This window comes from Lynx canadensis, chromosome D4 (assembly GCF_007474595.2).
Source record: "Lynx canadensis isolate LIC74 chromosome D4, mLynCan4.pri.v2, whole genome shotgun sequence".
In the NCBI taxonomy this organism is placed as follows: domain Eukaryota; kingdom Metazoa; phylum Chordata; class Mammalia; order Carnivora; family Felidae; genus Lynx; species Lynx canadensis.
In genome coordinates, this window is record NC_044315.2 from 86,019,991 (window position 1) to 86,042,065 (window position 22,075).

A 22,075-nucleotide genomic window follows, 5' to 3' on the forward strand; every position below is an offset into this window, starting at 1 on the left:
TTCAGGAAGCATAAACTACCCAATTCAAATTAGAGACTGACCTTTATTCAGTGAACCAGAGTGTTTGTATAGAGAGCACTGCAGAAACCTTGGTTCATAAGAAGTGACCAGTGAGTGAAGGACTTGTTGCCTTCTTAAAGGCCAGGTATTTGGGGAGAATGTTATCTCTGTGTGAATAAGGGCTGTTAAAAAGAACCAACACTGAACAGGAATGAACAGTTTCTCCATAATGGGGCCAAAGTGAGGAAAAAGATTGTAAGAGCCACTAACTACTATATGCTACAGTCTTACCAGGAGTAAGGAAGATATATCCATGCTCAAGATAGGAAAATCTAGGCAGATAGGCCCAGTGCACCTAGTTCTAGTGTTGGTTACTGCTAGGAAGAAAACTGCCCAGAGGGAAAAATGGAGGCTGAAGGTATCAGGATGAAGCTAGTCAAATCCCCCAGCAAGGTACATCCCTTTCTATGGAGACACAAGAGAACCTGAAGCTCACCATCTTCCCCTGGCTCTTAGGCTGGTGGGTCCTACACTTCCTCCCTTTCTAGAGAACAGTATCCTTTAGGTCAAGATTTTCCCTGTGGGCCTACTTTCTTCCTTGAAAGGTCCTGGGGGGCTTGTCTTTGACATATCCTCACACCCAATCGGCATTACCTCATCTCTGCGTTTATAAACCCCTGAGGTTTGACACTACGCATTTGACTTCAGAATCAGCCTCAACAGTCATCACCCAGGGCCTCTAGCTTGTTTCTTGGCAACTTGGCACAGGTCCTCAGTGCTCAGGTAATCCTTTCACTAAAGACAGCCCTCCAACCTGCTTGTACCTGGGGCGATTAAAAAATCCACTGACTTGAAAGGCCCATTGACAAAATTCCGGAAAGGCAAAGATGCAATGCCAAGGAAATTAAGTTCTTGGGTTAATTATTCATAACCCCCTTTAGGTTAGTCCCAAAAGTCCCTTCAAGCAGCTTGATTGTAGCTTGCCCCAGGACCCAGCTGTATCATCCACACCTTAATAAAAAAAGGAGCCAAACTAAGGGAAGAGAGACTCAGGAAAGGCAAAAACATGCCATTAGAAAATGACCTGTAAGGGGGCGCCTGGGTGGCTCAGTTGGTTAAGCGTCCCAACTGCGGCTCAGGTCATGATCTCACAGTTTGTGCGTTGAGCCCCGCACAGGACTCTGCTGACAGCTCGGAGCCTGGAGCCTGCTTTGGATTCTGTGCCTCCCTCCCTCTCTGCCCCTCTCCAGCTTCCACACTCTCTCAAAATACACTAAAAAGCTTTTTAAAGAAAGAAAACGACCCTTAAGGACATAAAGGTCAGGTTTCTTTGTTTCCCATCAGTGCTTCTGAGCCCTGGCTGTGCACTGGAATGGATAGTGAAGCCTCACATTAAGGGTTATGGGCCCCTAACACACTCAAGAATTAAACTGGTCTGGGATAGATTCCTGACCATTTCACACTGGGGTAGTTTTCTTTTTGGCCAAGAATTTTGTTCTTCTGAAGAGTTCTATGAATACATGCAGCCTACAAATAGCACAGAGACTTCCTTTCTAGGGGTCTTCTCTGAGCTAGTCCCATACAGGGCAACAATCTGACCCACAAGGAGCTTGTTACCCAAGCAATGACTTTTTCCAGAGGTTCTGCCACCGTGACCCCATTAGCCACCATTTGACCACAAAAGGGGTAGGTCCCTCAAGGAAGAGGCTGTATCAAAAGGTCCACTGGTTGTCAACTGATCTTTTATTAAAATAGTTTCCTTTGTAGTTCTTAATCTTAACTCTGTGGGAAAGAAAAAAGAAAAACCTATCATTAGTGGAACAAGAAATTCTTAATAGTCCAAACCCATTATTGACCATTTCTAGAAACTTTGCAGCCTGCACAAATACGACTTTAGCTTTCCTCCAGCTCTCACCCTGATCTAGGCAAGAGAAACAGAAGTCACTTACAGCTGGACATTCCACTGCACCACTATTGATGTCATCTATGATGTCATGAGGGTGGCGGCCATCAACATTGCAGCCCACAGATTGGGCGGTCCCCAGAATCTCTTTAATGGTTCCTGTAATTAAGAAAAGTGGCATTAAGAGGGGCTTCAGCAATACTCATATACCCAAGGGGAAATACTTTTTCACAACAGATAAAGAGAAATTAAGCCTATTTTATGGAGTAACATCCCTGCTCCTCTAAGCCAAAACTCCGAACTCCATTTAGTTATACAGGCTCTGAACACAAAGGGTCCGTGGGTTCTGACACCCAGATTAAACACACCCGACCCAAATATTCACTGACCCCAAGTCATTCTTTAAACCCAGAAGACCCTGCACCCCAACTGTGGGTCTTACAGAGTAACATCCCTTCAAGCTGAGGAATGCTACCACTCAGTGAATATACCCCATATAACAAGGGGGTTCCCTGCCGTCCACTTACCAGAGAGTTCCCTGGCTAACGATCGGTGCCTCATCTGTCGGGCAATGTTGACAATCTCATCAAAAGTGATGTTTCCACTGTGCTTAACTGCAGAAGAAATAAACAGCAAAAGCTGTGTCACAACCCAAGGCCAGAGAAGACCACATATTCTCCCTTCACCTTTATTTTTAGGCTGTTCCCATGCTTTCGGCACAGAGTCATCCACATGAAGAACAACCCTGTTTCCTAAGCTGGGGTTTACTATCAGCTCACCACTGGATTGCACCAGCCACGAGAACTGATCAGGTGCAGTGGCGGGTGGCTGGGGTAAAATCAGGTCTCTGCGAACCTTGCGTGGGTGACACTATCTTTTTTTACATGAAAAAAGACAAACTGAAGTTACTGGGGTTAGTTAAGCTGTCAGAATCTTCCAGCTCAGAAATGGTCTGATTATTGGACATCACTGTCAGGTACTTCCCCCTATTTCCCTCCTGCATGTACTTTTAGGGAGGGCCAGTCCTGGGCTAGGGGACTGGGGGAGAGCCGTCAGGCACTTCTTGGCAGTGCCTGGCTGTCTAACAGCTTCTGAGCAAATCCCTGTGCCATCCCTAGGTTCTGCTAAAGCAAAAACATGCAGCTAAGTATCACACGGGGTAGACACCACCACTCACAGATTACCAGGGAAAAGACCACTCACTGTTTTTCTGCTTCTTTCTGTCCCTTGGCGGTTCCTTTAGGGCTTTGATAATCAGGGCGGAGGCAGAAGGTACCACTTCAATCTGCAGAAGAGATTCTCCATGTGAATTAAGCCCTCCTCCACCCTCCAATGAAAAAGGTCAATACTGCCTTGCAACTTGGCTCTCAAAAAACATGGGCCAGGTGGGGTTTGCTGTGTACATTGTCAACTACTTTTCACAATCTAAAACGTGTCCTACCCTAGGAGACACGAAGTGATTGATTTGCCCAATGTCACACAAGTGGCAAGTTAGTATTTGAGCCCACATCTACAATTTCTTGATCCTTGCTCTCAAAAAAGGCTTCCCCACATTTAAAACTGCCCTCAGCTCACGACTGTGGCAGATGGCCATGTCAGCAAAAACCTTCCACCCAGGGATTCCAGAGGGTTGCTTCCTCTGCCCTCCCCCTCAAAGCATAGTACCTGAGCCTGTCTGTTCTGAATGGTCAGCTTCACTGTAATCCTCAGACCCTTCCAATCACCGGTTGCCTTGGCGATGTCATCACCAACCTTTTTTGGAGACTATAGAAAAAAGGTATACAATTACACTGTGCTCGGAAGTTGCAGTACAGCCTGACGCCCTGCCCTATCCTTCTCCCTTGGCAACACCCCAAACCTTTTCCAATCCAGCACACGGGGGCAGTCTGAAAGCATGTAACTGCACCCAGTGAATCAAGGGAATGGCTACTACAGTTGTATACACTGGAGAACTGCAGCTAGGGGTGAAGTCTGCTTGGGACTGTAAGCTACAGACCCAGGGTTGTTAGGAAGGCAAAGTCCCTTACCTACCTACGTACCTACCCACCCATAAGGACCCACATGGTCTAACGTAGGGATTTTCAACACTGGTTACATTCAAATCACCTGAACGGTTTTAAAGATTCCTGGTGTCAGACCAATCCAAGTCAATCTGCAGGGATGGGGTCTGGGCATTTGCTACTTAAGATTTCCTAATGACCACCAGCCTCAACAGGAAAGCTATCCAGTGGGTGCCAGCTAAACCGAAAACCAAGAAAAAGTAGTAAGACACTGGTTAAGCAAGACCACGTGAGAAACACATTTGGGTCAGGAGACCAATGTCCAAGAAATAAAGGCCTAACGATACTCAGGGAAATGCAAGCTCAGAAAAAGCATAAAAATAAACAAGTAGGTAAAGAGGGCAGTCGTCGGTAAAGCTGCTCACATTAATGAACAGGTTATGCAGGCTACTACATACAATTCACCAGGATCTTTTTTTTTTTTTCAACGTTTATTTATTTTTTTTTTTGGGACAGAGAGAGACAGAGCATGAACGGGGGAGGGGCAGAGAGAGAGGGAGACACAGAATCGGAAACAGGCTCCAGGCTCTGAGCCATCAGCCCAGAGCCCCACGCGGGGCTCGAACTCACGGACCGCGAGATCGTGACCTGGCTGAAGTCGGACGCTTAACCGACTGCGCCACCCAGGCGCCCCAATTCACCAGGATCTTAACCCACAGCCCACTTAATCCTCCCAACCGATATTTAATCCCATCAGTGATCCGCCCATTTCCCTGACTAGCAAACACAGGCTAAGGAGGCAGCCCAGTGTCACCAACCTACTCTAAGCCCTCACAGATCCCTGGCACATCCCTCAGGTAAAGGCAGCAGTTAAGAGCCACTGGAGAGTAAAAATTACAGCTTCAAGGTAGCCTGTTCCCGCTTCCTGTATCACCCTGCTATGGGAGTACTTCCAAGCCAGTGGCTCACAGGGATTGCCAACTTGTCAACGTCAAAGGCACCTCAGATCCGGTCTCGTTTGCACAAGCCCGACCTGAACTGCTTTCCTTCGACAAGAAACAGGCCTCCACGAGGATGACTTACCAGACCCAGCGGGCCGATCTTGGGGGCCAGGGCAGACGTGGCACCGACCTCACCACCGGTGCACCTCAGGTATACTGTAGAAAGAAAAGATCAGCGGCGCTGCACAGGGAGCCCCCGGGTCCCAGCCTTCTCCCCCCATCCTTCCGGGGCTGGCCACACCTCTTGTCTCTTCACGGAACAGCACCAAGGGCCTCAGCAGGGAGCGAGGAAGGCCTCCCAACCCCCCAGCGGGCGAGCCGCCGCCTCCCTGGCGTGGACCGCTCCAAGCGCCACGTGGGACTGGGGCCTTCGGTTCAGCTCCGGCTACCGAGGCCCGCACTGGGGCGGCCAACCCAGTGGAGGCCCGCACTGGGGCGGCCAACCCAGTGGAGGGGAGAAGCGCCCGGACACAAACCTTACCCTAAGGCGTGCGGGCTGCAAAGCCACCACAGGTCGTCCGGTCCTCCCTCCCCATTTACACGTGGGGAAGCTGAGGCCCAGAAAGCGTTAAGAGACTCGACCAGGACCTCACAGCACCCTGAACGCAGCACTGGAAAGGCCTCTAGCAGGCAGCAATTTTAAAGCCCGACGTGAAAACGGCAACGGCTGCTGGGGCAGCGGGGCCGACGGGCTGCCGGGAGGAGGGATGCTCCATTTCGCAGCCCGAGCCACATCTAAAGCACGCACCGACTTTGATCTCGTTGGGGTCGAACTTAGGCGGCATGGTGGAGGCGGTTGGTGTCGGATGAACCCGGATTCGGGACGACCGAAGAGCGTTGCACCCTCGCCTCCTCCGAGCCGAAAGCCAAAAGACCGGAAGGTTCTCTGACTGCGCCGGATATAGGTCGGAAAGCACGAGTCTCGCGAGAACCGCTAAGCTCCGCCCAGCCTCCCAGCGACGTCCTTGCCGCCATGTTGCTTATGGGCAGTTTCCTGAGGCTGAGCTGACGGGCTGGAGAACCCTACTCCGCGGTGAGTTGTGGCTAAGGGTTCGGAAGGAGGGGTTCGGGAGGTTCCCCTGGGGGAGGCAACGAGAGGGCTGCTCTCGGGCCCCGCTGTTCTCTATTCTCCCTAATGGTGAGGGTCACCCTGTGGTTCCTGTCGCCCAGTTGCAAAGCCCCGCCCCTCCCCTAAGGTGTCCGCATCCCCATTCCTAGACCCTAAGGTCATGGGGACCCCGAGCCCACTTTTAGCTCCCTCGTGATGTGTGCATTTTGGTTATCAAAACAACTTGATTCGAGTCTAAATCTCACCCAACTCTTAATTCGAAGATTATACGGTTTTCAGAGTCTGACTTCGTCATCCTGGTCTGAATGACTTTCTGAGATTCAGAGTTTTGTTTTGGTCCCAAGCTCCTGCGTTTGGAGAATACCAGACTCCCGCTCCGCCCGGGCCCGGTGCCCAGTGCTCTTGAGACCCGGCGTCCATGACCAAGCCTTACGAGTGACCTGCCCACCTTCAGGTCCACCCGAGGGAACGAGCACTGGGGACTTGTGCACCCACAAAGCCAGGTGGGGCTCTCCCCACTCCAGCCTGGGGAGGATGGGTGTGGTTCTTCCCACTGGGCTGGACGTCCGGGTAAGGAATGGATGAGAGGTGGACATCGAGGAGCAGGTTGGGAAGAGCTGATCTTATGGGAGGGATGGAGAGGGGATGGCCACTGTGGGGCAGGTCGGGGGAGGGCTGAATTTTGGGGAGAGGTGAGAGAGGATTAGTCCTTGGGGAGCAGGGTAAGGGTAAGAGCTTGTCATCAAGGAGGGCTGGGGGAGGGCTGTGTTTAGATTATCCCCATCACTGCTGGCAAGCGGGTGACAAGAGGGGCCTGAGCCAGCTCTGCAGGTTGGCCGGCTCCCCGGACTGCCCACGCCCCTGTGGGCGGAGACCTGTGATCTCCGCCCTTCCCCTTGAGGACTGGGTGTGTTTCTTCTTCAACTGCATCTTCTCCCTAGTTCCTTAAGCTGTGGTAGGCGCTGAATCAACGTTTGTGAGATGTATAGTGCTATGTGGCTGACATTTATTGAACACTGGTAATGTGCTACGGGTTTCACATACATGAAAGCACTGAATCCTCACAGAACCTGGTATTGGTAACATTATTAGTAGTAACAACATTGTTCCTGGCTCATTGATGTCCCTTATCAAGCACTGATATTTGCAGATACAGGGCAGGCAGTAAGCACCTAGCTTCTGAGTTCAGGACAACGTACCTAGTGTGTGCCAAGGTAGTGTGAGCATGAAGGAGTTGGGCAAACCCCACAGTATCGGGACTCCAAAGAGCAGAATTCCAGACTGGTTTCTCTACAATCCAGGCGGTATAACCAGATCACTGAGCTCACGTGCCAGTTTCATTACCTTAACCTGGGCTGTGGTGAGACGCTCATGGAGTAATAGCCATGAGGGTGGTAAGTTGTCTGAGGATTGCTTTTGGGTTGTTATTTTACTAAGAGATCTCTTTGCCTATCGTGTGGTTGAAATCCCCAAGGTCATGGCTGGCCGATGCCTTGCGTGCTTGGTTTGCCACTCTTACAGTGTTTCAGGAACTAGAAGTGATTCATCAGTCCCATCTGCTAGGAGTTCTCAAAGAGCATCCTTAGAAAGACCTATTGTGCCGGGCTCACGGCACAGATTGATGGTCAAGATGGACATAGCCCCTGCCCTCAAGGATCATACGGTCCAGCAGATCAGCTACGTGTTCTGCGTTCCTGTGGCTGCCTGTCCTGGATGTGTCACAAATTCCCCAGGCCCTAATTTCTCTCCTGTGCCCTAGAGTCGTGAAGATTACTCCGGGGGAAAAGGAAGAATGCCTCTCTTCTTCCGGAAGCGGAAACCCAGTGAAGAGGCTCGGAAACGCCTGGAGTATCAGATGTGCCTGGTGAGGGAAACTGGGTTTCCTCTGAGTCCATTTCTACCTCTGCCCTCATGAAACAGTGTTCTACACTATCCTCAAACAAGCCGTGCACTCCCTCCCTCCTGCCTGCCTCCCCAACCCCCAGAGGAAATCTCTGACTCAAAGCAGACCCACAAGGCCGCCTGTCAGGTGCTCAGGAGTGCCTTGTGCTTCCCTCCCAAGACTGATCCCTGTTGTCATTCCGTGTTCGTTCGCTCCTCCCTGCTGGACCTCAAGCCCCATTAAAGCAGGGATCATTGGCGCACCTGCAAAATGGACTAGGTGAACCAGATGGTGTCCGTGGTCTCTTATAGGTCCTTAATCCTGTGTTTCTTTGCCTGGTCTGTCCACCCTGCAAGGGTGTTTTGTTTGAACACTTTCTATCATTCTTTTCACCCTCAGGCAAAAGAAGCTGGGGCAGATGACATTCTTGACATCTCTAAATGTGAGCTCTCAGAGGTAAACTGGGGGTAGTGTTCCGGCTATGAATTTGATCTGTCCTTTTTTTCTTGGATCACATGTCCCTGAGAGACACAGATGTGGACTGGGGCTTTTAAAAGGCCAGAAGCATTAATCAAGAGAAGTTTCCTTAGATTCTGCTTTTGTTCAGAATAATTAAGATGATTGTTGGCCTCAACGTAGTCTTCCTAGAATCAAGGAGTCTAAAAGATGTACCCACAGGGGTGCCTGGGTGGCTCAGTCAATTGAGTGTCTGACTCTTGATTTCGGCCTAGGTCATGATCCCAGGGTCATGGGATCGAGCCCTATGTCGGGCTCAGTGCTAAGCACGGAGCCTGCTTAAGATTCTCTCCCTCCCTCTCCCTCTGCTCTTCGCTACTTGCGTGTGCCCTCTCTGAAAAAAAATTTTTTTAATCAAAAAAAGAAAATGTACACACAGATTTCCAAGGAACTGGGAGATTCTGGGGTTCCCCAGCCTCTCCAGCTGGTGCCCAGCACCAGAGATCTTTCTTTTGCCCAAATAGAGCTCATGATGGAGATGGTGTGTGGGCTAGGGCCGGGCAGGGCAGTCTCCTGCCAGCTGATTATAAGGGACGGCTGACCATGTCCCCAGCGGCATTCCTCACCAGCGTGCCCCACCACCCTCCCGGCTTAGTGCTGCCCTCCATGGGAGGACTTTGCACTTGATCACCTCCTGCCCCATCCCCCCCTCACATGTGTGCTCCTCAGAAAACAAAAACTGGCTGGAGGGGAGGCACTGACTCTTCTTTCTCCCATCTTAGATTCCATTTGGGGCTTTTGCAACATGCAAAGTTCTACAGAAAAAGGTGAGCTGAATCCTCATTTTCAGAGACTCGTTCATGCATGTTTGCTGGTTTCAAATCAGGTGGGATTTTTAGGAGCTGCCTTCTTGGCACAGGCACCTCCATTCTCCCTGATTCTCACCCTTTCAGCCTGATGCAGGTGTTTGCACAGTTAGAAGAGCAGGCTTTGGGGTCAGATGGTCCTGGGTCACATCCTGGCTTTGCCCCTCTCATGAGTTGGGCAACTTCCACCAACTCTTACATCTGTTTCTTCATCTGTGAAATGAAGACACTCCCAGCTCTACTCTCGAAACAGTATTGTGAGAATTGAGTGGCAGGTAGGGAGGTGGGCAGGTAGAAAGGCAAGTGCACTGGGCATGATGCCTGCCACAGTAAACACTGGGTGACCTCATTGTTAATCGTAATGAAAACTATACTCATTTCATGCTGGTCACCCAGAAGAAATTAAGAATGGAATGAATGATTTTCAGAAAGGCATCACAACTTTGCATGTAGGCAGCTAAGAGTATTCTAAACGAAGGGAGGTAAAAAAAAGTGTTCCATACCAACACAGGAGCGAGCTCCTTGACACTGGACATTTCTGTGCAAGGGTCGGTGCCAAATAGAAAAAACAACAGATGACACGAATTGAGCCCCGGACCCCAGGCCAGTCCTGGGCTTAGTGCTTTTTGTCTGTTAGTTTCTTAATCATACGCCAGCCCTTGGAGGCAGCTACTTTATTATTCTGTTTCCTACATGAAGATGCTGACGCCAAGGAAGGCTCAGATCAAGGAAGGACAGCTGCACAGGGACCCTCCTCAGGGTGGAAGGTAGAATGAGGCCTCTGAGATCCCCTTCACCCTCGAAGTTACAGGTTTTCAGGTCATGTGATTCTGCATTTGCAGGTTCCGTGATTCTGAAGCACATCCCCCGTCGCAGTGTCCGGGAGAGCAGAGGCAGGCGGGTTCTGCCGTACCTCCCGCGCCGAGCTGGCTGCCCCTGCTCGCTGCTCATCCTCAGGCTAACGCGCCACAAATCTTTTCCAAACAGGTGTTGATTGTCCACACGAATCACCTCACTTACCTGCTCCCTAAATCTTGCAGCCTCCTGAGTCTCGCAACCATCAAGGTACAGGGGCCCTTGTCCCCCGTGTCACGGGCTCTGCCTTGTGCTCCAGGTGGCAGCCAAGCTCCCTTTATTATAGGTTACGCAGGCCTAACTTAACAGTCAGGCTCGGGTGGGATCAGCACAACTTATTGGGCACCTTCTACGCACTGTGCATGGGGTGGGGTTACAAAGATAACCAGCCCTGCCTTTGGGGAGCCTGCTGGACGGGTAGAAAGGCAAACTGTAAACTCAGAGCAGGTGAACTCACAGAGGGCTTGGAAACTGATGAGCCCAAAAGAGAAGGCCCCGGAGGGGCTCCAGGCATCATGTGGTCAGTGTGTGAAAGCCCTGTGTCTAGGCTGACCCCCTCCTAACTGTCAGCCTCTCCAGAACAGGGACTGGGATGTATTCACATGCGATGTGACCTATGGCCTCAGGATTATTGCACACGAACGTGAGCTATGACAGTGGGGACACACAATAAGAACAGAAGATGGCAGCATCAGGCATCAAAGTGTTTTTCGTGGTTATTTCTGGTTTATAGGAGTTGGGGTAGTTTTTACTTCTCTTTGTTATTCTGGCCCAACATTCATGATTTTTGTCGTAAAACAAGTAACATTTTATATGTATTTCAGATGTATATTTAATACGTATGTTTCTATCTCATACATATGTGTATGAAACATATGTACCTACTCCAGTGTGTTGCCTGTGCTTTGTTTGCTCATTTTCGTTGTTAAAAAAATTAACAAGTACAGTTAAAGAAAAGGAGGAAAAATGTATATAATTCCACACTCCAGAGAACCGCTATCAATATTTTATTGCATATTTGGTAGTCTTTTTCTACATAAATAATATAATTATACCGTGGGGAGTTTTCCTTTGTAACGTGAATACTTACGCATACTGTTCTATAGCATACTGTTTTCGCTCAACAGTTAAAAATGAACATCTGATGGGGCGCCTAGGTGGCTCAGTCGGTTGAACGACCGACTTCAGCTCAGGTCATGATCTCAAGGTTTGGGAGTTCGAGCCCCGCGTCAGGCTCTGTACTGACAGCTCGGAGCCTGAAGCCCGCTTCAGATTCTGTGTCTCCCTCTCTCTCTGCCCCTCCCCCACTCATGCTCTGTCTCTCTCTGTCTCAGAAATAAACATTAAAAAAAAATTTTTTTAATGAATTTCTGATGAAAGAGATGGTATAATATTTTGGAAACGGAGCAGAGATGGAATACGCTATCCTTTAGTTGGAGAGGAAGAGTTGGAGCCTTCTGTTCCGACACCAGAGGCAAGAAGAGACCCCTGGCATCTTCGCGCTCCAGAGCCCGAAGTCTGCGGGCTTTGTCGGTTGGTGACTGAGGGCTTAAGCTTGTCTTCCCTCTGCAGGTTCTGGATCTTCACGATAATCAGCTGTCCGCTCTTCCTGACGATATAGGGCAGCTGACCGCCCTCCAGGTATGGCTGCAGGACGCACAGAACCCGCCTCTGATGGCCTAAGAGAAAAGTTGCAGTCGAACAAGCCTGGAGAGTTCTCCTTGTGCTCAGGCCCGGGGCTGCCCTTGGTGCTAGCTGCCTCTGCCCCTTTCCCGTGAGGAACCTCGGACGCCCTGGCCTTAGCAGTCCGAAATGTGGGAGTCTCTATACCATACTTTTGGCATGTGCTTTTGGGATTTTCTCTAAGCCCCCACAACTTACAAGAAATGATGGATCCGGCGCTCTGCCTCAGCCTCTCACTGTGGTCCTGGTCAGTCGTAGCCCACTGCAAGCTAAGCATTTCCCTCGTGTCATCTCTGATATGTTTCCTCACAGCCTTGCTGCGAGGCAGGTGCTGGTATTAGCCCCACTTTACAGGGAAAGAAGCAGCTTTCCTCCACACTGAGATTAAAACCCATTCTCTTCACTGAGCCCCTTCAGACCCTGTATGACGGGCCCACCTGCTTTCCAGCCTCCTCTCCTGTCCCCATCGCTCCCGGCAGTCAGCTCCTGAACCCCTCCTGGCCTCTCACCCCACTGTGGCAGGGCCTGTCCACGCAGACCTCTCCTCTTCCCTCGGCCTGAGCGACTCATCATCTCTCAGCCCACGTGTCCCTGAGAAGCCTCCCCGACCTCCCTGTCAAAGTAGATCTACCTTATCGGCCTCGGTCCTACACTGGCTGACTTCCCTGGGAGCATAAGGACAGTCCATAGTTACTAATCAAGTGTTTGCTGACTTGACCGAGTCACAGTCCTCTGAGGGCAGCACCCCAGCTAGCGCACTGCCTCCAACATGGAGGAGACCAGGAAATGAAGTGAGTGAGCAACCCCTGGGTGATGCCGTTGCATTTTCCGGAGGAGAAAGCTGAGGTCACTTGCCCAACGGCACACAGAGAACACGTGGTGGGGAAGTAGTGATTGGCACCCCTTGGAAAGCCACGGTGAATACCTGGGTGGAGGATCTTTGGGGACTTTTTTTTAACGTGTACATTCTTATAGAATCGGTGCATCCTTGCCTTGTAACTTGCCGATACCTGACAATAACCCAGAGCCATCCTTTGGTTCATCAAATATTTATCTGCCACATTATCTGTAACGGCTGCTTCGCTTTCCATTGCATCAATGTTTAATGAGTCCGTAGCCTGTCACCCTGTTGGCCTGGCTCGCCCTGCAGTGCCGCATCCGGGAGGGAGCGTGGCCTGCTGGATCCAACAAGCCTGTGCTCTGGGCAGGCCACCTCCAGCTGCTAGCCTTGAGGCCCCGGGCAGATCCTGCTGCCTTTACACATCTCAGCTTCGTTCCCCCAACACTCGGAGAACTAGAGCCTTGTCACTGCTGCCTCCCCCAGATCCCCAAACCCGCTAGTCCCCTTCTTCCTCCTTGCTTGATCACGGGTCCATTGTTGGGCATTCTGTGGCCTGCATAAGGGACGGAACCTCAGCAAGCAGCGGCTCAAGGTCTGGCTTTGCTCTCTCCGGCACGTGACTTCATCAGTGTGAGCCTCAGTTTTCTCATCTCTCAAAGGGGATCCTGACAGTTTATGCTTTCCTCATGAGGCTGTCAGGAGGAGATAAAGGTGTGTGTGGTGCCCAGGTGATGCCCGACCTAAAGCTGGGGTAGACACTATTCGTATGTGGGTTCTCATGTCATTTGTCCCTATTTCTTAGGTATTGAACGTAGAAAGGAATCAACTGACATATCTGCCACGTTCCATTGGGAACCTGATCCAGCTCCAGACCCTCAACGTGAAAGGTAGGGGCCAGGAAGCCCTGTCTGTGTGATTCCCAGTCAGCTCTAGGCTGTCTCGGCCCGGCATCCACAGAGCACTCCTCCTGGGAACCACTGAGCATGAGGGCAGCCAGTCCTGGGGCGTCCCTTTAAGCTGGACTGACCCTTGTTGTCCCTAGAGGTAACTAGAGGCGGGGCATCTGCAGAGCTCCTGTGACCCTTCAGGGCCAGGGCCTTACAGCAAGGAGGGCAGACCTTCTCGCCAGCCAGGCTCCCAGGACCTGGGCACTCGTATTTGTAATAACGAGGAGCGGTAGGAGTGGCGGCCTGGTGGGAGAGAGCATGCAGGAGCCGCAGTAACGCTTCTGACAGGGCCCGACGCACAGGGAAGACTGCTTTCACAGTCAGCGGTGCGGCGAGCCTCGCGAGTCCCTGACAGGGAGGTGTGCTCCCCAACCGAGGCTGAGAGCAGCGACTTGCTCAAGACCACCCCGTGTGTTAGCAACAGAGCCCAGAGTCACATGCACCGTGCTTCCTCCCGTGCCTTTGGCTCCTCATGTCCTCTGGTGGTCCTTAAGCACTTTCTGCACAAAACACCTCAGTTTACCCATTTTGTAACATACGAATGATATAATGACGCCGTGTTTATTGATCACTTACTATGGGGTGGGCACTGTGCTGAGGGCTGCATATGCATAGTTGCATTGAACCCTTTGATGTCCCTCGAGGCCAGATAGCATTATTATCCCCATTTTACAGATGAGAAAACTGGCCCAAGGAAGTACAGTCCGTTTTCCAAAGGCGCTCAGCTAGTAAGTGGCAGAGTAAGAACTTGAACCCAGGTCACCGAAACTCGACCATGCTGCTCTTCCTCACAGAGCCTCAGGTCTCGGGACCCGGCACGTGCCCCGGGCTCAGAGTGAGGCACCCGCTTCCCCTCAAGTCCTGGCAGGACTCGTGTCAGGCAGGAAGCTGGTGAAGGGGCTTTGGGGGGGGGGGGTCGAGCTGTGCCGTTGGGGTCTCTGCAGATAACAAGCTGAGGGAGCTTCCCGACACCGTGGGGGAACTTCGAAGCCTACGTACCCTTGACATCAGTGAGAACGAGATTCAGAGGCTGCCACAGCTGCTGGCGCACGTTCGAACCCTGGAAGTAAGTGGGGAGCCGCTCTCGCCTGGGGTCCTCTCTGGCCTGCCCACCTTCCCCTTCCCACATTCCCGAATGCCTGCCCTGGTCAGGGTGTGCTGGGCTCACAGGGATCTCCGGGCACGTCTCTAGGAGCTCACAGAGAGACCGATGTCGAACAGTTGTAATTAGGTGACTTCTGCTCCCATGACGGAGGCAGGAGAGCACGCTCCTAGAGTGAAGACCCGAGGCTGAATCCTGCGGGAGGTCTGCTGTGAGCACTTTGTGGTGTTCGAGCCAGACCTTGTGAGAGGATTGGCTCTGGAGAAATAGACACGGAAAAGGGAGCACTCAGGTGCAGGGAACAGTACCAAGAACGCAGGAAGTGGAGAGCACAGGGCGTGTTGAGGGGAGAGGAGGGATCTGATGTGGTTGGAAGCTGCTGTGTCTGGAGGGTCCAGGTCTCGAAGAGCCCAGAGTGCTGTGACGGGAGAGCGGCCTTGCCTGGAGGTGTAGAAAGTAGATTTCATCAGAGCAGGGGTCAGGGGGCAGAGGGCAAGCTCTTCCTAGGTCACCATATTAGTTTGCTGGGGCGGTCATAACAAAGTACCACAGGCTGGGTGTCTTGAACAAGACGTTTATTTTCTCACGGCTCTGGAGGCTGGAAGTCCAAGATCACGGCGTGGACAGGGGTGGTTGCTTCTGAGGCCTCTCTCCTTGGCTTGTAGACAGTCATCTTCTCCGTGTGTCCTCACATCACCTTCCCTCTCTATGTGGCTGTGTCCAAATTTCCTCTTTTTATAAGTACACCAGTCATATCAGATTAGGACCCAGCCTGGTGACTTCATGTTGAACTTGATTACTTCTTTAAAGACCTTCTATCCAAATGTATCGACATCTGAGGTACAGGGGGAGTAGGACTTCAACATACGTGTTTTCAGGGGGCACACAATCCAGGCCCTAACAGACACTGACACAAGGCAGCTCATGCAGGGAAGGTGGGCTCTTACAGTCGCAATGACCAGACAGCCTATGTTTATCTGGTGCTTACTAAAGCTGGGTGCTTAACCTGCATCAGTTCCCTGAATCCTCATGAAAATCCTGTGAGGCAAATACTACTGTGCCCTTTTGCCGATGAAAAAACTGAGGCATGGACGGTTTAAGGAGCTTGCCCAAGTCCACACAGCTAGTGATAGCAGAGACAGGATTGAGAGCCAGGCAGTCTGAATCGAGGGCCCGTGCTCTTCACCTCTGTGCAACTCAACCTTCTGGAACAGGGACTTATCCATCCATATGACACACAGTCTGGCCAACATCCCAGAATCCTCTGATGAGCCATCAGTGAATTACCTCTCAGATCAGACTGCTGAGCATTGGCCTCTATATCAGAAATGGGCAGGTGAACATGTAGACAGCAAAGGGAGGTGGCTAACGCCAGAGGCTGGTCCCTCCTGCCGTGACAGCTTGCCTGAGAAGGGACAGGGTGGTCAGCTCCTCTCCCCGGGCCAGCTGGAGAGACAGGCCGAGACATGGTTATTCTCTGTGCTGTCCAATAGAACTTTCTGCAGTTCTGATGGAAATGTTCAATGACTGTGCGGCCTAAATCGGTAGCCACATGTGGCTTTCGAGCACTGGAAGTGTGGCTAGTATGACCAAGGAGGTATGTATTTACTTGTGCTGAGTTTTAATTAGTTTACATTTTAATAAACTAAGTCACACGTGCTTGGTGGCCACCGCATTGGAGCACACAGCTCACAGCGGCACAGATTCTGAAGCCGTTGTAGAGGGAGTGCAGGGAGTGAAGCATTTCACATCCAGTCTTTACAGAAAGCTTTTGACCTTCTTGGTGGCACCTTGGGCAAACCCTTTTTCAGGATGAGATAGTAAGCGGCCCTTCTAGGTTAAGGCCAAGGTCTTTCTCGCACGTTGTCTCATACTGCCCATCAGACAGCCTGTTGGCTGGGTGACGTGCCTGTTTACCTCTGAGGGGGCCGTGCCTCAGAGACATCAATTGCCCTGTTCGAGGGTGCACATCCAGAACAGGACGAGCTGGAGTCTAACACCAGGGCCGAGGGGCTGAGCGCAGCTAATGGAAACACCGTAAACTGTGTGTCCCATGTGGCTGGTGCAACCGAGGGACCGAGCTTTAAATTCTCTTTCATTTTACTCAGTTAAAAAGTAAGCTTATGTGGCCAGGCATGGCTCATGGCCACCAAACTGGGTGGCATGGCCCCAGCGGCCACCACACTTTACTGTTGGTAACCAATATTACCCATGTGGGTTAGTTTTCTTTAGACTTTGCCCCCCCAAACCGGCAGTCAGGTGCTCTGCTCCAGAGCAAGCTCCCCACTGCAGTGTGTGTTCCTGGGCACAAGGGCTGTGCTGGCCAGGGCTGGAGGCAACCGAGCTGCTTTTCCCACTCAGCAATGTCCTGTCTGGCCTGGCAGGCCTGTCTGTCCCAGGCACGGAAGGTACAGTCTCCTGACCCGGCCGGGCCTTAGGTAACTCATGCATGCACTGGGCACTCCGCGCTTGGCCCACAGTTGGGATCCAGGAGGCCTCTGCGAGATCCAGGAGGCCTCCTCGAAGAAGTGAGAGGGTAGCAGGAGGAGGGCTTGGATAAGCAAACAAACAAATGGAAAACCTCACGGTTTTGAGTGTGATATATATTCCTCCAAATTGTTTTTGTAAATACACTAACGCGAGAGAATGTTTTTTTTTTTTTTTAACAAATACGGAATCTTATTTTCTGTGTATTCTATACAAATACAGTTTCTTTTTTGTCCACTTAACTTATGTTTTTATACAAAAACATTAATCACGTGCTGACTGCACACCAGGCTCTGTTTTAGATGCTGGGGGCACAGCAGGAACAAGACAGGTGAGCTGCCCCTGCCGTGGGCAGAGGAGACCGTAAACACACACATTCATAACTAAATCAGGTGCTTTGCGGTTGTGTTGACCAGCGAAGTGGACAACACGTATAAAGAGGTTCCCCTTGTGTCTGCAGACTCTGAGCCTCGACGCCTCGTCCATGGTTTACCCCCCACAGGAGGTGTGCAGTGCTGGGACCCAGGCCATTCAGCAGTTCCTCTGCAAAGGTAAAACCAGGCAGGCAGCCTGCCTCCTTCACTCAGTGAGTAAGCATGGTCCCAGAAACTGCCCTGTGCCAGCCCGGGCTCGGGGGAATAGCAGAGACCCAGGAGGCCACCGTCTCTGCCTGCTTGGAGCTCTTCAGATCTGGCAGGAGAAACAGGCAGAACAGATGGTCACACTAGGAAATGTAATTACCGGTTAGGCTACGTCCTCAGGGAAGGTCCTAGAAAGTGGCTCAGCTGAAACCTGAGGGTGATTAACACTTAGGAAGGAGAGAAGGCTGCTGCTGGCAGGAGAGGCCCCTCGAAGGGCCTAGAGGCATGGGGGCAGTGGGAAGCATGCCACAGGGGAAGCCGAGTGGCTGGGTGCCGACACAAAGAAAAATGGGGTAAAGCCGAAGAGGCCATCTGGGCCTCGTATCAAGTAGGAGAGGGCTTTGATCAGTTTGCTTTTTACAAAGTTCACTCCAGCTGCAGGGAGGAGAAGGGAGTGGAGAAAGCAAGCGTGGAAGCCAGGGACAAGCTGGAGGTCATGGGGTCAACCAGGACAAAGGCCACAGCGGACTGGACTTGGAGGAGTGGCAGTGCAGTGAAAACCCAGGGCCACCGCTGATCCAGGTGCCCCGAGGGTGGGAGCGGTATATCCAGCACCTCCTGCCCGGTTGATATTCTTAATTAGGGGCTCCTGTCACCTGGGGAACTTCTAGAACACGGCTAAGACACACACACGCGGTCAGCTGTGGGTGACGAAGGTGCCGTTGCAAAGCCACCAGAAAAGAAAGCAAAGGTTTTTTTCAGTTAATGACTCTGGATCAATTGGATATCCATGTGGGAAAAAAGAACCTTAATTTCTTCCTTCAATAGGAGACAGGCAGCATCGACCACGGAAGGCTGATAAATTAGATTTCAGTAACATCAAAAAGGCACCACTTATGGAAAGAAAGGGCAAGCCATAAAGTTGGGAAGCCACTTATAAACATTCATTAGGCTGTGCGTGAAGACTTTGCGCTCTTTTCTGCGTGTATGTGATATTTCAGTTAAAAAAAAAAAAAAGAAAAAGTTTCACACCACACAACAGCTACTCAGGCCCCACATCTACCAGATTAGTGTTTGAGCAACAGGTGATTCTCATGTGCACCCTGGCCAGTGGCTGAGCTACACCATGTTCTTTTCTTTCTTTCTTCCTTCAAGCATAATTAACACAGCCTTACGTTAGCTTCAGGTGTACGATCTGCTGGCCTAATTCTCTACGGGACTCAGTGCTCATCCCGATAAGGGTGCTCTTAATCCCCTCCACCTGTTTCACCCATCTCCCCACCCAAACCCTTTATTTTCCTTAAAAAGATTTTTAAATTATGCCATTTGTAGGTGTACAAAAGGCAAGGAATAAAGCAGTGAACATATGTATACCCACCACACAGCTTAAGAAATGATCTGTTTAAACAGTGTAGTACGTATACATTATTACATAAAGTTTTTGGGTTTGCTCCTTTAAAAATATTTTTTAAAAACCCACAAAAGGTATCATGCTGTTGTGATTCTGCTCTTTTCACTCAAGAATCGGTCTTGGACCTCTTCCTGCCTGATAATGGATGGATCTGCCTTTTTTTTTTTTTAATGTTTATTTTTGAGAGTGCGCGCGCGCGGGAGGGGCAGAGACAGAGGGGGACAGAAGACCCGAAGCGGGCTCTGCACTGACAGCAGAAAGCCCAACACAGGGCTCAAACTCACAAACCATGAGATCATGACCTGAGCTGAAGTCAGATACCTAAACGACTGAGCCACCCAGGTGCCCCCCACCTTTTTTGTAAACGTTTATTTGATTTTTAAGAGCGAAAGAGCACAAGCGGGGAATCCCAAGCAGGTTCTGTACCAATAGCAGTGAGCCTGACATCGGGACTCGAGCTCACGAACCGCGAGTTCATGACCTGAGGCGAAATCTGACGCTTAACCGACTGAGTCACCCAGGTGCCCCCGATCTGGCTTGTTTTAAAGAATGTATAGTATTTCACGTGGTGGATCCCCACAGCTTATGTAGCCTTTCCCTGCTGGTGAGCATGAGGTGGTTTCCAGTCTCCCAGTGTCACGAACATTTTAACCCACCCCTCTGTGGCACCGTGGGAGTACTCCTCCAGGGCAGGCAGAGTGGGACTGGCAGGCAAAGGGGCAAGCGCTGTGTGCTCCGCCAGCTTACATTCCCGTGAGAAGACCCTTTTTCCTTCCCACAAGTGACCCTCGGTGTCATTTCCACCAGCTTTGTCAGTTTGTTTATTCTGACAGATAAACAAGAAAGTCACGTTCTTGGTTATTTGAATATTGTTTCATGTATTCACTAGCCATTTTTAGTGTTTCTTTTCCCATTTATATTTGAAAAAGACAACCTTGGCCATATTAAAATCTAAAAGCTCTTTACCCCCAAAGGATCCTGTCATTAAAAAGACAGGTTACCATCCGGAAGAAGATTGCTGCAATATATATTATAGGCCCAAGGTTATTAGCTACAATATGTAAAGAGCATAAATCGGTAAGAATGAGGCAAACAAACAAAACAATAAGGCAAACAATCCACCCAAAAATGGGTAACGGGTATGAGCCCTGTCAAATTACACAGGAGAAAAATACGCAGGGCCACAGAAGGCAAGCGTCTTCCCAGGGTCTCACACACAGCCTTCTCCACTAATCTCACGCTTTCTCATCGCCCCATTCTCACGTGGATGGTAAAGAGGCAGCTGGCGAGCCTATTTATTCCCTCAGCTGCCGCTTACCGAGTGCTTGACGTTAGGAAGGGCGAGCAAGATGGGGGGCCCAGTCCGGTCCGGGGCAGGGGAGCCGTGGACCAGGCAGGCGGGACAGGATGCTGGGGAGGAAGGTGGGGGCTGACGGAGGGGACGACTCTGTCCCCTCCCTCCTGGTCAGCTTGTGCCGTCTCTTGCAGAGTCAGGGCTGGAATACTACCCTCCTTCTCAGTACTTGCTGCCAGTCCTGGAGCAAGATGGGGCTGACGCTTCCTGGGACAGCCCCGACGGCCCCACAGACAGATTCTCCAGGGAGGAGGCAGAATGGCAGGTAAGGTGTGCTTGCCTGCTGACGTGCTGTGGAGGGGAGGCCCTGGGCACTGGGGGGATGTTCAGGGCTGCAGGCCCTGGATTCCTCCATCGAACTAGAATTCACCTCCACTCAGACCAGCGTGCTTAGATGCTTTCAGGAGGCCTTCTACGCCGCATCACCCACCACTGCCCCAAACAGGTTCCTCTCTGTTTCCCGAACTCCCCAGGACCTCTGAACTTGCAGTTCACCCCGTCTGGAATTCTCTCCACTCACCTCTCGCTGACTCCATCTCATCCTTCAGTTCTGTCTAGACCCCACATCCTCTGAGAAGTCTCCCCCTCCCCCCACACCAGCCCAGGTCAGGTCTCCTGCCATGTGGTCTCAGTGCCCACACGTCTCCTTGGGAGCACCTCTACAGCTCTAAGTGAAGACTCATGTGGGAGATGGTTTAACGGCTGTCTCCCCTGCTGGATGAAGCTTTGTGAGAGTCGGGGGTCGTGTCTGGATTGTTCGTTGTTGTCTCTCAGCGCTTCCTGCCTCGGTGCCCCTTGCTGTACGGGAAGCCTGTCCTGCTCTCCGTCTGAGGAGAAGCACGTGTGTCAGCACGGCAACAGGCTGGCCCTCCCTGGTCCCTGGGGGTGACCTACGTTGGGACCAGCGTGGAGGAGGAAGCTTGGCCAGGGTTTACCACTTCAGCCAGGCATCACCTGACACTGGAACCAGACAGAGACCGCCTCTGGCCCCATCTGTGTTCCCACAGAGGGCTCAGAGCCCGGGGCGTCTGATGGCAGGCAGAGGAGGAACCAACTGCCTCAGGTTTGGCTTCTTATCTTCCAGTGACTTGTTATTAATCTCCGGTTCCCTGGTGACACCCTTCCCTGTCATACAGAGCCCACTGTGAATGCCTCGTGCTTTTGTCTGTCTGCTGGCAGCTCAATGAGAATTAGAGAGGGGGAGATTTCTACCTAGGGAAATTGTCAGTTTTTCCTCTCAAAATGTTTGTAACGAACATTTTTGATGCAGGATTAGCAGACAATATATTAAAGAACTCTTCCAAAGCAGTAAAGTGAAGCAGAAAACCATCCCAAGAGAAGAAATGTGGGCCAGAGCTGTAGCAACAGGTACTATACAGAATAAAACAGTACAGATGAGGGGCATCCAGCTGGCTCAGTCAGCAGAGCATGTGACCCTTGATCTCAAGGTCATGAGTTCAAGCCCCCCAGAGTTGGGCACAGAGCTTACTTAAAAAGAAGAAAGACTGTGTAGATAGATGATCAGTAAATACGAAAAAATGCCCCACTTTCCTAGTAATCAGAGACCAGTAAATTAAAATACCGTTTCACCCTCAGATTGGCACAGATGTTACTTTGACAATTTCCTGGCCACAGTG

General features: G+C 51.2%; 2 protein-coding genes and 1 non-coding gene across 5 annotated transcripts in view; 1 reads left to right on the top strand and 2 right to left on the bottom strand.

Annotated features, from left to right (window-relative positions):
* Nucleotides 1-1,720: 1,720 nt before the first annotated feature.
* On the bottom strand, nt 1,721-5,785 carry RPL12 (ribosomal protein L12). The gene is made up of 7 exons (XM_030292925.1): nt 5,653-5,785; nt 4,987-5,060; nt 3,569-3,667; nt 3,107-3,188; nt 2,431-2,517; nt 1,950-2,062; nt 1,721-1,782 (listed from the first exon to the last, which is right to left on the bottom strand). Exons 1-7 carry the CDS (start codon nt 5,687-5,689, stop codon nt 1,777-1,779), a joined length of 498 nt encoding a protein of 165 aa, XP_030148785.1. The 5' UTR covers nt 5,690-5,785; the 3' UTR covers nt 1,721-1,776.
* Nucleotides 2,601-2,728, bottom strand: LOC115500199. The gene has a single exon (XR_003964445.1). It is a non-coding gene; the product is annotated as a small nucleolar RNA SNORA65 (small nucleolar RNA).
* Nucleotides 5,786-5,844: 59 nt separating the features above from the next.
* The window catches only part of LRSAM1 (leucine rich repeat and sterile alpha motif containing 1), a 38,895-nt gene continuing 22,664 nt past the window's right edge, over nt 5,845-22,075 (top strand). The window contains exons 1-11 of one of the 3 annotated variants that reach the window (XM_030292920.1): nt 5,845-5,937; nt 6,318-6,476; nt 7,733-7,837; nt 8,255-8,311; nt 9,094-9,138; nt 10,165-10,242; nt 11,605-11,673; nt 13,359-13,443; nt 14,448-14,569; nt 17,553-17,643; nt 20,573-20,703. In XM_030292920.1, coding sequence (XP_030148780.1) covers nt 7,766-7,837; nt 8,255-8,311; nt 9,094-9,138; nt 10,165-10,242; nt 11,605-11,673; nt 13,359-13,443; nt 14,448-14,569; nt 17,553-17,643; nt 20,573-20,703 — 750 coding nt within the window. In that variant the 5' untranslated portion in view covers nt 5,845-5,937; nt 6,318-6,476; nt 7,733-7,765. Of the gene's footprint in view, nt 5,938-6,317; nt 6,477-7,732; nt 7,838-8,254; nt 8,312-9,093; nt 9,139-10,164; nt 10,243-11,604; nt 11,674-13,358; nt 13,444-14,447; nt 14,570-17,552; nt 17,644-20,572; nt 20,704-22,075 lie in introns of those variants that run through there. The other 2 variants (XM_036064336.1, XM_036064337.1) reach the window with 2 other exon arrangements.

Bases quoted from the DNA above. Each gene is read 5' to 3' on its own strand.
- RPL12 (XM_030292925.1), bottom strand. From the start codon at position 5,689: ATGCCGCCTAAGTTCGACCCCAACGAGATCAAAGTCG. The intron at 3,668-4,986 runs GTAAGTCATCCT...TTTTTTCTATAG, and splicing joins AGATCGGCCCGCTGGGTCTG to TCTCCAAAAAAGGTTGGTGA. The intron at 2,518-3,106 runs GTGAGTGGTCTT...TTTCTTCTGCAG, and splicing joins CAGAAAGAAGCAGAAAAACA to TTAAGCACAGTGGAAACATC.